Source organism: Chlorocebus sabaeus, chromosome 5 (genome assembly GCF_047675955.1).
Source record: "Chlorocebus sabaeus isolate Y175 chromosome 5, mChlSab1.0.hap1, whole genome shotgun sequence".
NCBI lineage: Eukaryota > Metazoa > Chordata > Mammalia > Primates > Cercopithecidae > Chlorocebus > Chlorocebus sabaeus.
The window spans coordinates 84,008,913-84,022,849 of NC_132908.1; the positions used below are offsets into that span (position 1 = coordinate 84,008,913).

General features: G+C 47.4%; 1 protein-coding gene across 1 annotated transcript; it reads left to right on the forward strand.

The window, feature by feature from the left end:
* Positions 1–896: 896 nt before the first annotated feature.
* MAP1LC3B (microtubule associated protein 1 light chain 3 beta) lies at positions 897–10,944 on the forward strand. Its single transcript, XM_007994295.3, has 4 exons — positions 897–1,157; positions 6,716–6,771; positions 9,733–9,839; positions 10,472–10,944. Exons 1-4 carry the CDS (start codon positions 1,118–1,120, stop codon positions 10,644–10,646), a joined length of 378 nt encoding a protein of 125 aa, XP_007992486.1. The 5' UTR covers positions 897–1,117; the 3' UTR covers positions 10,647–10,944.
* Positions 10,945–13,937: the final 2,993 nt, after the last annotated feature.

The window sequence follows — 13,937 nt, forward strand, 5'->3', positions numbered from 1 at the left end:
TGCATTCCAGGCTGGGCAACAGAGCAAGACCCTGTCTCAAAAAAAACCCAAAGGATCCAGTGCTGTTCCTACAGAGACACGTTGGCCATAGGCTGAGGTGGGCAATAGCAACCAAATATCGCATGGTGATTGACGCCCTGCGACCCATTTGGAGTCCTCAAATGTGACTGCCCTGTTACAGATGAGCCCGAGACTCAAAAACTGTCACGAGTGTAAGGTGTCCCGCGAGTTCAGTGGCTGGGAGGCTGAGGGGTGGACAGGGCGGCTAGCGACGTGGGGCAGCCTGGCCGTCGCCGCAGGCGACCTAACGGGAGGAAGATCTCACAGCCACCAGGAGCGTCCCAGGATGAAGGCCTCGGGACAAAAGCAGTTCCGTAGACGCCCCAAGGCTGGGCGCCGAGTGACTGCGGGCGGAGGTCACCAGCGGCCGCTCCCCGGAAGCCACCCACGGACCGCACGCGCCCCTGCACGCGGAGGGGGCCCGGGCTCCACGGGCGAGCGGCGACCCTGTCTCCCGAAGAGGGCGCGGCCTGCCCTGCGCGCCTCAGCCCGGGGTGCCGGCGTCTGGGCCCGCACCGCCAAGTCTCTCTCCGGAGGGGAAGGGATGGTCGGGTTTACCCCATGTCCCTTCCTTTGACCGCTCCCTCAAGAGCGCCCCGGGACACCACGCCCGTGGCTCAGCCTCCCCCGCCCCGCGCTGCCCTCTCCTCAGGGCCGGGCAGCAGGCTCCCGAGCGCCCACAGCCCCGGGCTGCGGCCCGGCCCACAACCGTCACCTCAGGCGCCTCAGGCGCTCAGCATTGCTGGGCGGGGCAAGGGCACCACCGGGAGCATGCGCAGAGCGCCCGTTTCACCCATCGCGCATGCTCACACACCTACCCCGCCCCCACGCTGCGTGCCTCCCCTGTGTTCCGCCACGCCCGCCATGGCGGCGGCCCCGGCCGGCTCTGGCCCCGCCCCTCGGTGACGCGCTGCGAGTCACCTGACGAGGCTGCGGGCTGAGAAGACACAAGGGAAGTAGCTATCGCCAGAGTCGGATTCGCCGCCGCAGCCGCCGCCGCCCCCAGGAGCCGCCGGGACCCTCGCGTCGTCGCCGCCGCCGCCCAGATCCCCGCACCATGCCGTCGGAGAAGACTTTCAAGCAGCGCCGCACCTTCGGTGAGTGTCGCCGCGAGGGCGCCGGGTGCGGCGGGTCCGGGGTCCGAGCTGTGGAGGGCGGCAGGGCCTGGGACGCCGTGAGGGGCCGGGGCCGAGCCGGGAGGCCGAGCGGGGCCGGTGGCTGCCGGCCGGCGGGGCCGAGGGACGCGGGGCCCGGGGCACTGTGAGAGACCCAGGCTGGGGCCGAGCCGGGAGGACCGGGGGCTGGTCTGGGCCGGGGCGGCCTGCGGACCCCTCGGAGGCCTAGGAGGAGGCAGCCCGCGGCGGGCGGGCGGGGACCGGTGCGCTCGGGGCCCCCGGGCCTGCTGAATCACCCGGCGCCCTCCGCGGCGGGGTCCCTGCCGCACCCCGGCCACCGCCGCCCCCTCGAGCGTGCTGCCGGGCGAGGGTCGCGCTTCTGGGGCCCAAGGGCTCCGGGGCCACGCTGGACAGTTCGGCTCTGGAGCCAGGCTGCGCCGGGACCCGGCGCGTCACCTTCAGGGCGAGTTTTCCCGTCGAGGGAGCCCGCCCGGCTGCGAGTGCCCCTTACAGACCCCAGAGCCTCGGTCGAGAGCAGGGGAACGTGCTGGGCCCCCGGCCCCGCCGCGCCCGGGACGGCCCACGGCGGTGCTGACAGTTCTGTGTGTAGCCCGGGAGCTGGGGCGGGAGACTTCTCTTGGGTTTGCGTTTCCGTTCTCACCTGGACACCAGGAATACATCCCTTTTCCGCCAGTTAGGACTGGAAACCAACTTAGGTGTCCTGGCATTTGGTTAAACGTGCAGGTGTCACCATCACAATATTTACTCCACGCAGATGGTGCGAAGTGATTCTTTCCCTTTTGAGCAAGAGAACGCAGCAGATCCGGATATCTGTTTTTGCCTAAGCTCCGGGCACCGGTTTGGTGGGGAAGCACCGTGTTCATCCCAGTGGACGGCGAGTGCCTGCCGCCATCCCCGTCTGGAGCCCACACAGTGGTGCTGTTTGTCTGCTTTTGCCTGGTTTCCCGGAGTCTAGAAAGAGCTTAGCGTTCATTTGAGTTTGGATATAGTTTTGCAGGTCTCATTATTGACCGTTATTTTATTTCTTGTGCCTGAGAAACTTCAGTAAATGAAAATGGACCTTGGCTTGCCAAGCGTATCTTCTCCAACAGCCTCTTGAGGCAGTCCGTTGGTTAGCAAGACTTAGACGTGCCCTTTTTTGTTAGAAGTTTTCTTGTTAGTGACCTTAATGAACTCTTACTAGTGTCTAGGCTTATTGAGCCCTGAGGGCAGCATTTAAGGCAGATTTTCTTTCTTTCTTTTGTTTTTGAGACAGGGTCTCGCTCTGTCACCTGGGTTGGAGTGCAGTGGTGCAGTCACAGCCCCCCGCAGCCTCGACCTCCCGGGCTAAAGCGATCCATCGGCCCACCTCAGATCTGGCTTTTGTTTTCACCAGTGAAAAGTTAACTGGGAACATTTGTGTAGGAGAGATGCCATTTTTCTCATAACAGAAACTATAGTTATTTTCTTTTTTGCTTATAGTACTTTTGGGTTATTCTGGAAAAATCTCTGCGAAGAGTAGGTAGTAACGGTAGGAAATGTGAGATTAACACATCCGAACAAGGAATTTCCTGGAACCTAAAAGTGGCCCTGAGGGTAGACCAGCAATAATGCCCCATTTTTCTTCCCGTCGATGTATGTATCTTATATCCTCTGTATTTTCAGGGTTTTTCCCTTGGCTCACCTTTATTTTGTCCCTTCCCCTTTAAATGTCTCTTTAATAGTCACTTTGTAGAAACGTCTTAAGTATCTTTTAACAGCTGTTACCTTTCCTTGCTTCTGATTTTGGTAATTAAAAAATCTTTCTAGTTCATGAATATTTTGGTAATTTTGATCGTGATTACTGACAATTTTCAGACATGTGTCTCACAGGAAGTGAGGGAAATGGATCCTTGCAGAGAACCTCTTTATGGAGTCTAAGATTAGCCCCATTAGCTTGAGTGGTGCCTTCTCTTTCCGAGTGAGTGAGTTTAAGGTTAAAACTGAGTAGAATTCTGCTGATAAACTCTACCAGGATTGAGAGGGTTCTCAAAGTTGAAATGGATTTTAAGACTCACTGAAAAGAACCCCTTCCTTTTGTAGCTAAAGAAACTGGGTGGGGCCTGGCGATGAAGATCATGGTCCACCTAGTGGCAGAGTCTGGACTGGTACCTTTAACCTGGCCTGAATTCTTCCAGTTTCCAGTAGGTAGCCATCATTTCCAGTATATTAAGTGGACCAAGACTGTGAGTCAGGACACATAGTGTGTCCTGGGAGATGTATTGGAAAACTGGAATAAACTTAAAAAATTAAAATTGTGTGGGGCATGGTGGCTCACACCTGTAATCCCAGCACTTTGGGAGGCCAAGGCAGGATCACTTGAGTTCGGGAGTTCAAGACCAGCCTGGGCAACATAGTGAGACCGCATCTCTACCAAAAAAAAAAACAAAAACAGACATAGAGTTGTTGTTGCTGTGTGGCCCAGGCTGGTCTTGAACTCCTGGCCTCAAGTGATCCTCCTGCCTTGGCTTCCCAAAGCCCTGGGATTACAGGTGTGAGCCACCATTCCTGGCCTGGGGAGGGGGAATGCTTCAATTCCTCTCTGAGAAGTAAATCCTGGAAAATATGTGTAACTGAAATTGTAACTGAAGATATCTCAAAACAACTTTGCAAATAATGTGTTCATTAAAATAGGAAACCTTAGGCTCCTACCCTTTATTTTAACGTTTGAAAAGGCTTCTAAGGATTCTTTTTTGTTTTAGAAGAAAGGAATATGGGGAAGGAGATTAGATTTTGGTGTGCATCTGGAGCAATCATTCAGTTGTTGATTAACTATCTTCTATGTAAAGCCTAAGCCCTGGGGGAACACAGTTTGGCCTCGAACTGGGTCCTTGACTGCCAGGGGGACAGTCTGTGGAGAAAGACAAATAAAAACAGATCATTACAGCATTAGGAAACTAAGGAAGTAAAAGACTTGCCCTCTTCTGTGCCATTGACTGTGCTGTTCATAATGCTTCTGTTGAATATACTGTTAGCCTCTAAAACAGCTGTCTCCTGAAGAATGAGTGGAGCGTCAGTGCGTACTGTGTACAGCCAGTTCCTCCAGGCTCAGCACTGGGTGCGTACCGTGTACAGCCAGTTCCTCCAGGCTCAGCACTGGGTGCGTACCGTGTACAGCCAGTTCCTCCAGGCTCAGCACTGGGTTTTCGTTGCTGCTGGACAGGCTGCTAAGATGCTCCTATGGGAGACTTGGGTGCTATTCTTTACAGCTTAAGGAAGTAACTTGTCTTTATACTTCACACCTTTCATGAAAATAATCATTTTGGTCTTTTTAGGTCGTATTTTAGAAATAAATCAGGGTAAAGATAACTTTAAACACTATAGTGTCTGACTTTGAAACTTCATAGAGCCTTTATGTTTTTTCCTTCTTTCCTTTTTTTTTTTCTGAGACAGGGTCTCACGCTGTTGTCACTCAGGCTGGAGTGCAGTGTCATGATCTCAACTCACTGCAACCTCCGCCTCCCGAGTTCAAGCGATTCTCTTGCCTCAGCCTCCCGAGTAGCTGGGATTACAGGCACCCACCTCCACGCCCAGCTAATTTTTGTATTTTTAGTAGAGTTGGGGTATCACCATAATGGCCAGGCTGGTCTTGAACTCCTGACCTCAGGTGATCCACCCGCCTCAGCCTCCCAAAGTACTGGGATTACAGGCATGAGCCACTGCACCCGGCCACTAAATTTATCATTATTTGCATATTTATTCAATAGGAATATGCACTGGTAGAAATCCATGAGTTTGCAATCTTTGTGGCAAAGATGTTTATATTTAGTAATGTATCTTAGAAGCTGATTTTAAAATTTTGGATGGGGAGACAGAAGTCGAACTTATGGCAGTACTTGAAAATAGCAATTTTAAAAGTTTTTATAAAGAGTGATACTAAAATTGGGCCAGGCGCGGTGGCTCACGCGTGTAATCCAGCACTTTGGGAGGCCAAGGAAGGTAGATCATGAGGCCAGGAGATCGAGACCATCCTGGCTATGGATGAAAACCATAGCCCGTGTCTACTAAAAATACAAAAAAATTAGCCAGCCGTGGTAGTGGGCACCTGTAGTCCCAGCTACTCGGGAGGCTGACGCAGGAGAATGGCGTGAACCCGGGAGGCGGAGCTTGCAGTGAGCGGCGATTGCACCACTGCACTCCAGCCTGGGCAACAGAGTGAAACTCCATCTCAAAAAAAAAAAAAAAAAGTGATACTAAAATTTTTTTTAATCCGAATGAGATTGGCAATGATGTTAGAGTAACGTCATCTTTATGTAGGTCACACTATCTTTTTTCTGTCTCAAGAAGTTCATGACATTGATTATTTATTTGCCCTTACCATGAGAATCAATCCTACCGTAGTAAATCAAGGCGATTTTGCTCATTTTTTTTTTTTTTGGAGGTTTTAAATAATGCCATCTAAGTCATATGTTCACATATTGCCTTTTTTTTTAATACATGTGTTGCTTTGTAAGTGACTTCTCTCCAACTATATTTGTGGGTTTTTGAGAACTGAACTTGGCTTGCTTTTTTTCCTGTATTGCCCACAGTCTAGTACAGCTGTTGAACTTTGAATCAGTAAGTCGTTCTGTTAAAAGGGAGAATAGATATGTTTTTAGAAAAATATTCAACAGTAGACTTTGTGTCTTAAGCTGTGATTTCTCTTAGGTACTGAAGAAAACTAAAAAGAGTATTTTTTTTGTTTCCATATTCCGTTCTTTTTTGTTTTTTTGAGACAGAATCTTGCTCTGTTGCCCAGGCTGGAGTGCAGTGGCGCAATCTCTGCTCACCGCAACCTCCGTGTTCCAGGTTCAAGTGATTCTCCTGCCTCAGCCTCCCGAGTAGCTGGGATTACAGGCATGTGCCATCACGCCCGGCTAATTTTTGTATTTTTAGTAGAGATGGGACGGGGTTTCACCATGTTGGCCAGACTGGTCTCGAACTCCTGACCTCAAGTGATCTGCCCACCTCGGCCTCGCAAAGTGCTGGGATTACAGGCATGAACCACTGTGCCCAGCCTCATATTCCATTCTCTTGAGCGGTTTTTCTCTTAGGCACCATATCATTAAAAAGCTGGAAGTGATCAGAGAAAATTGCATTTCCTGGTTTATAAGGGATATAATGGATTCCATTTTCAACTATGGAAAATTAACAAAAATTGAAGTTAATATTATAGGTAGTAGTGGTCTTTGGAGGAAGGATTGGGACTCATGCAGTGGATCTGCCTTGTATATCTGTCCACAAACTTGGGCTCCCAGTTCCTTGAAATTAGTTGTCCCATATTCCTGGTCTGTGTCCTTATCACCTGATGTAGAGCCATGTATGTTATGTTGCCTTTGGCCTTAGATACAAACCTTTATCGGATGTGAAGTGTTCATGTTTTGTGTCCTTAAGTTCCAGGAGAGATGTCTTCACCGTTCTGCTGTGCCACAGCTAACAGCTGAGCTTGGGTGTAGAACCAGCAGCAGTGCTGGAAAGAAACTGGCCCTTCATAATGCTTCTATCTCTTCATTTCATTGCAGAACAAAGAGTAGAAGATGTCCGACTTATTCGAGAGCAGCATCCAACCAAAATCCCGGTAGGTAGTCTCAGGCCTCGGTTTCAGTCACGAATGTACACAGGAGAGCACTGCATAAGTGCATCCACTTGACAGGGTTTTTATAGGAATCACAAGACACCCAAACCCTGGATGTCAGCTTCACAACCTAGAAGGAGGTATCCTTTTTTTTAAGAGACAGGGTCTCACTCTGTTTCCCAGGCTGGAGTGCAGTGGTGCAATCATAGCTCACTGCAGTCTCAACCACCTTGTGCTCAAGCAGTCCTCCCTCCTCAGCCTCCTGAGTATCTGAGACTAGAGGCGAACGCCACCGTACCTGGCTAATTTTTTAAGTTTTTTGGTAGAGACAGGGTCTTGCTGTATTACCCAGGCTGATCTCAAACTCCTGGGCCCAAATAATCCTCCACCTTGATCTCTCAAAGTGTTGGGATTATAGGCATGAGCCAGTGGCTGGCCTCAGGATCCAAGATTTCTGTACTGCCTCTAATTTCTGCTACCACTTAAACTCAGGCAGGTGGAGCCTACACACTGATATTTCCTTGTGGATATCACACTTCTGAACATGCCTGCCAGGTAAAGCTCTCAAACTTACCAGGGAAGGTGATGACAACTTGACTCAGCCTTACACAGAACCTTATGTAGGTCTCACACAATGGAACAATGTACAAATAAGCATTTTTCTTTCCCAAGAAGCATGTAAAGATTTCCCATTCCTGCCACTCAACTTCTCTTTGTTGTGATAGGGTAGAAGAATTACTGTATATAGAGAAGATGTCTGCAGTGCTCAGTAAACACAGACGCTAATGAGACTCAGAGGCTCATCTGTGGTCAGATATTATAGCAACTTAGAATTAAAAAACAAAATATTTTGCTCTATGGAAAGGAAGTATGGTGAGGAGCTGATGGATTATTTATTTATTTATTTATTTATGAGACGGAGTCTCGCTCTGTCGCCCAGACTGGAGTGTAGTGGTGCAATCTCGGCTAACTGCAAGCTCCGCTTCCTGGGTTCACGCCATTCTCCTGCCTCAGCCTCCTGAGTAGCTGGGAGTACAGGCACGTGCCGCCACGCCCAGCTAATTTTTGTATTTTTAGTAGAGATGGGGTTTCACCATGTTGGCCAGGATGGTCTTGATCTCTTGACCTCATGATCCACCCGCCTCGGCCTCCCAAAGTGCTGGGATTACAGGTGTGAGTCACCACGCCGGCCTGATAGATTTATTTAAATTAATAATATGAAACTATATTTGTTCCCTGTGTAGTTCAAATACATATATATATATATATTAAAAAAATTTTTTTTTAAGGCAGAGTCTCGCTCTGTCACCCAGGCTGGAGTGCAGTGGCGCAATCTCAGCTCACTGCAAGCTCCGCCTCCTGGGTTCACACCATTCTCCTGCCTCAGCCTCCCAAGTAGCTGGGACTACAGGCACCCGCCACCACACCCGGCAAGTTTTTTTTTTTTTTTTTTTTTTTTTGCATTTTTCTAGTAGAGACGGGGTTTCACCATGTTAGCCAGGATGGTCTCGATCTTCTGACCTCGTGATCCACCCGCCTCAGCCTCTCAAAGTGCTGAGATTACAGGCATGAGCTACCGCACCCAGCCTCAAATACTTGTATTTTTAACCTCATTTGAAGAAGTATTTTCTCAAAATGAAAGTACCAGGTCATTATGCACAAAATTTTGTCTGTAGAACCATCTAATAATGGACTCTACTCACCTTGTCAAATATAATTTTTTCATGTCAAATAGTCTCTAGTGGAAAAACATTGAGCATATTACTATAATTAGGAACTTACACATTTATTAAAACACATGCATTTATTTATTTATTTTAATGGATGAGAGGTTTTTATGTTGCCCAGGTTGGCCTCGAACGCATAGTCTTGCCTCCGTATGTGCCAGGACAACCATTCAGAGCCACCGAGGCTCCCGAAACACATGCATTTGCTTGCATTAGAACTTCAGCCATGTCTCAGGATATGGTAGTTTTGGAATTGAGAGTTTCAGATGTTTTGTGCTTGAAGCTAGCTCCCAGCCTCTCTGCTTCGGTAAGGCTTGGTCTTTTTCTGACTAGATATGTATTTTTCATTGTTCCAAAATTGAAACACAAAGGATACATAGCAAAGTATTTTCCCCCACTTCCTACCTGGTGGCAGCCATATCGTATCTCGTGTACCGTATGTTGTAAGGGGTAGATGTCTAAGCTAGCAAATGATCACTCTTCACAGGAGAGCTACAAGGAAACTTAATGAATGTGCTTTTTCAAAGCCCATTTTGGCTTGTGCTAGTTAGAATGTAGGAGGCATTTTATCTATTTTTCATTGTTGATGACTGTTTTACTTATTTGTTGATTGGAGACAGTCTAGCTCTATGCCTAGGCTGGAGTGCAGTGGCGCAATCTCAGCTCGCTGCAACCTCCGCCTCCCAAGTTCAAGTGATTCTCATGTCTCAGCATCCCAAGTAGCTGGGATTACAGGCACCTGCCGCCACACCTGGATAATATTTGTATTTTTAGTAGAGACAGAGTTTCTCCATGTTGGTCAGGCTGGTCTCGAACTCCTGACCTCAGGTGATCTGCTCGCCTCACCCTTCCAAAGTGCTGGGATTACAGGCGTGTGCCACCATGCCCAGCCTGATGACTTTTTTTTTTTTTCTGAGATGGAGCGTCACTCTGTTTCCCAGGCTGGAGTGCAGTGGCACGATCTTGGGCTCACTGCAAGCTCCACCTCCCGGGTTCATGCCTTTCTCCTGCCTCAGCCTCCCAAGTAGCTGGGATTATAGGCGCCTGCCACCATGCCCGGCTAATTTTTTTGTATTTTTATTAGAGACAGGGTTTCACCGTGTTAGCCAGAATAGTCTTGATCTCCTGACCTCATGATCTGCCCGCCTTGGCCTCCCAAAGTGCTGGGATTACAGGCGTGAGCCACCGCACCTGGCCCTGATGACTATTTTAAAATCACTTCTGGCTTCCTTTCCAGGTGATAATAGAACGATACAAGGGTGAGAAGCAGCTTCCTGTCCTGGATAAAACAAAGTTCCTTGTACCTGACCATGTCAACATGAGTGAGCTCATCAAGATAATTAGGTATTCAGCCACCTTTGTTTTATAATAAATTTCCTTTGAGTAACTTCTTGTTCTTTATGAAACTTACAGATAAATATTTAGTTCTGGTTAAAATCTTCAAAAAAATCTTTTTCAGCTGAATTCAGTTCTGATTAAAACCATTTCAACTTAAAACTATAAAATGTTTCTTTTTTGAGGTTTTATATTTCTTACTTGCTAGACTTCAGATCCAGTTTCTTTTATCATAACATCTACTGTAGATGTTTCCTGTTGCAAATCAATGTTACAAGTTATTAAGGTTTTGTACAGCAAAGCTAAAGAGAATGTAGACTCAGTGAGTGGCAAAAAATGGCACAGGCTTAGATCTTAGAATAGTTTGGAAACTGTATTTGAACTACTTTCTTACATTAGACATTTTAACAGCTATTCAGACAGCATACTAGTTTAAAGTCAGCCTAAAGTGTAATCTTTCAGTGATTATAGCTCATATCAGTCTAATCAAAGGAAATGTCCTGTGCTTTATGAGAAGTATTGGATTCAAGAGCATTTAGAAAATTTTCATATTTTATTGATCAGATGGGTGATATTTTAACACATGCTTCATCCTTCTTGTATTGTTGTCAATATTTCTTCATGTTGTTTTCTTTCGATAGAAGGCGCTTACAGCTCAATGCTAATCAAGCCTTCTTCCTGTTGGTGAACGGCCACAGCATGGTCAGCGTCTCCACACCAATCTCAGAGGTGTATGAGAGTGAGAAGGATGAAGATGGATTCCTGTACATGGTCTATGCCTCCCAGGAGACGTTTGGGATGAAATTGTCAGTGTAAAACTAGAAAAATACATCTATTCTAGAATTTTTTAAACCCTTACCAAGGAAAAAAAAGGGATGTTACCAACTGAGATGGATCAGTTCATCTAATCACAGATCATCCAACAGTAGTGTTCCCACCTAGGAGTGTTAGGAAGTTGTGTTTGTGTTTCAAGCAGAAAACTGAGCTCCAAGTGAGCATGTTCAGCTTTGGAAACTATATTATTTAATGTAGGCTAGCTTGTTTTCAGATTTTAAAAATTTAAAAATAAAATACTTTGCATTCTAAGTTGCCAATAAAATACACCTTCAAGTTATTTTAATGCTCTTTTCTCACTAATAGGAACTTGCAATTCCAGGAGTAATATAAAGGCTTTCAGAGAGACCCTGAGTCTTCTCTTCAGGTTCACAGAACCCGCCGCCTTTTCGGGTAGAAGTTTTCTACTCAGCTAGAGAGATCTCCCTAAGAAGATCTTTAGGCCTGAGTTGTGAAGCGTAACCCCCGCAAAATGCATTTGCCATCAGAGTTGGCACAAATGCAGGGTAAATGAGGTGTAAGAAAACGGCCCTGACTGTAAACTGCTGGAGGTCCCCAGCTTCTAACAGAACCACACCCAAAGTCCACACTCTTGCAGGGGTAGACATTTCTGGTTTGTTCTCTAGATAGTTACACACATAAAGACTCCACTCAAAAGGAAACTTGAATAATTTATAATTTTGATCTAGTTTCTTAAAAGACCCTGGAGAAAGAGTGGCATTTTTTCTGTTTCAGGTTTTAAGTTCAAACTGGTGCCTGTGTTGTTACGGAAAGCAGCAGAGTACCAGTGTCATTCTGGAAGATAGTGGTAGAAACCACAAAATGGTGTAACTGAAAGCATTAACATTCAGACACACTCGCTTCTGCCTTCTGGCTTAAAGCTATGGATGATTCATGTTTTTTAGTGTTAAATGTATAACTCAATATTACTGAAAAGGTTCCCACATTTTGAATAGTAGTTGTCACTGTTAGGTCAGCCAGCCATCAGAATTCTCCCACACTAAGTGCATGTCAGTTGTGGAGAAAACATAGCAAAAAGAGCCATACGCTCTTTACAGATACTAATGTCAAGAGTTAAACCTCCTCAGGTTCAACCTGTGATAAAAGACCAGTGCTTCCCACTACCTGCATGTGGTTTGCTTTTATAATTTTCTTGGGAGTATCACAGGAAAATCACAGTTACACCACTTTAGACCCTATGTGTAGCAGGTCACAACTTCCCCTTGTGTGTGTAGATGTGTATGGAACACCTGTGTACATTAGTGAAAGCTGTTTACTGTAACGGGGAAAACCAGATTCCTTGCATCTGGGCCCTCTACTGATTGTTAAAGGAGTTCCTGTCACCTGCTCTCCCCCAGTGCATGCGTCTGTCCACCTGGCTAACTTTTAATATGTGTATTTTTACATTATGTAAATTCTTAACTGGCCTGTCTCGTTTAGACTGTATACATCATATCTGACATTATTGTAACTACTGTGTGATCAGTAAGATTCCTATAAGAAATACTGCTTTTTTTTAAAAAAAAAAAAAAAAAGTAACATGCTGAGGGGTGACCTATATCCCATGTGAGTGGTCACTTTATTTATAGGATCTTTAAAACAAGTACATTTTTAATGAACTAAGTTGAATAAAGGCACAATTAAAAACTCATCAAAGCTCAGTTTAATGGGATCCGTTTTTGAGACTTGGATCCCACACTGTGTGTACTTTCCAAAGCAAAGCAGGTCCCTGTATTCCCAAGGAGGGGCATCCAGGCTGGTCCTCTCGTGCTGAGGGGGCACTCACATGGAGGAGCACCACCCTCTGAGGGCCTCTGCCTTGTCAAGGGCACCCTCCCCACCTTGGCCAAGGGCCTGCCACCAGGTCTAGCCTTTATAAAGCGAAGTCCTCTTGAGAACTCGTGTGTCACGGGCTATAAGGATGGATGCGAATTGACTCACGTTTTGTGGAAATAAACACCCAACAACCTACTGCTGTAAACCAGCCACCACAAGTATCAGGTGTGTGTGTGTGGTTAAGAAAGTGTACCCTTGGGGGATGTGGGGAGCTGCTGGCACCGTGTACAGATGCAGCACACACACGCCCTTCAGCACTCAGACCAGACAAAAAGTAGCCAGCCTCCTCATCTAGGGAACTCTGAGCCCAGCTCCAGTTTAAGTAGGCACCTAAAAGTCTGTTGAAAAATACAAGAGTGACATGAGACAACAGACAACTGCCTTCCCAGGCCAGGTGCTCAACAGAAGCAGCTTGTCCCTTGTCCTGTCTTCAGAGCTCCCCGTGGGTGCTGTGTCCCCACTTACTTCCCTGACGTCACCAGAGCACATGCTCAGTATGTTGCCACCTCCCAAATCCAGAAGGTGTGGTCTTAGATGCCATGGGATCGTGATTCTGTATGTTGCCGAGTCGGTCACAGGCTGGTGTAGCAGCTGGTGGCTTTTGTCATTGTGTTGCCCCCCTCTGCAGCAGGCCTGCTCCTTCCCTGGGAGTCACTTCTGGATAGGGCCACATTCCCAAGGTATCTGAGATCCATTCATGCCAACTTTCATTTTTATGGAAACTCACGTTGAAACATCTTTAACCCCAAATCAGGAATTTACATCTTTGTTATTAGCAGGGACACTTTAAAAAAAAAAAAATACACGCCGGGTGCGGTGGCTCACACCTGTAATCCCAACACTTTGAGAGGCCGAGGCAGGCGGATCACAAGGTCAGGGGATCGAGACAATCCTGGCTAACACGGTGAAACCCCGTCTCTACAAAAAAAATTTGAAAAATTAGCCAGGCGTGATGGCGGGTGCCTGTAGGCCCAGCTACTCGGAAGGCTAAGGCAGGAGAATGGCGTGGAGCTTGCAGTGACTGGAGATGGCACCACTGCACTCCAGCCTGGGTGACAGAGCGAGACTCCATCTCAAAAAAAAAAAAAAAGAACACTTGGCCAGGTGTGCTGGCTCACGCCGGTAATACGGCTAAGGTGGGCAGATCACCTGAGGTCCAGAGTTCGAGACCAGCCTGACCAACATGGAGAAGCCCAAGTCTACTGAAAAATACAAAATTAGCCAGACGTGATGGCAGATGCCTGTAATCCCAGCTACTCCAGAGGCTGAGGCAAGAGAATCGCTTGAACCCGGGAGGTTGGCGTGAGCCGAGATCATGCCATCGCATTTCAGCCTGGGCAACAAGAGTGAAACTCCATCTCAAAAGAAAACAACAAAACGGGCCGGGCGCGGTGGCTCAAGCCTGTAATCCCAGCACTTTGGGAGGCCGAGATGGGC

Coding starts and splice junctions, on each gene's coding strand:
- MAP1LC3B (XM_007994295.3), top strand. CDS start 1,118: ATGCCGTCGGAGAAGACTTTCAAGCAGCGCCGCACCTTCG. Junction 1,158..6,715: donor CAAGCAGCGCCGCACCTTCG/GTGAGTGTCGCC, acceptor ATTTCATTGCAG/AACAAAGAGTAGAAGATGTC. Junction 6,772..9,732: donor AGCATCCAACCAAAATCCCG/GTAGGTAGTCTC, acceptor CTTCCTTTCCAG/GTGATAATAGAACGATACAA.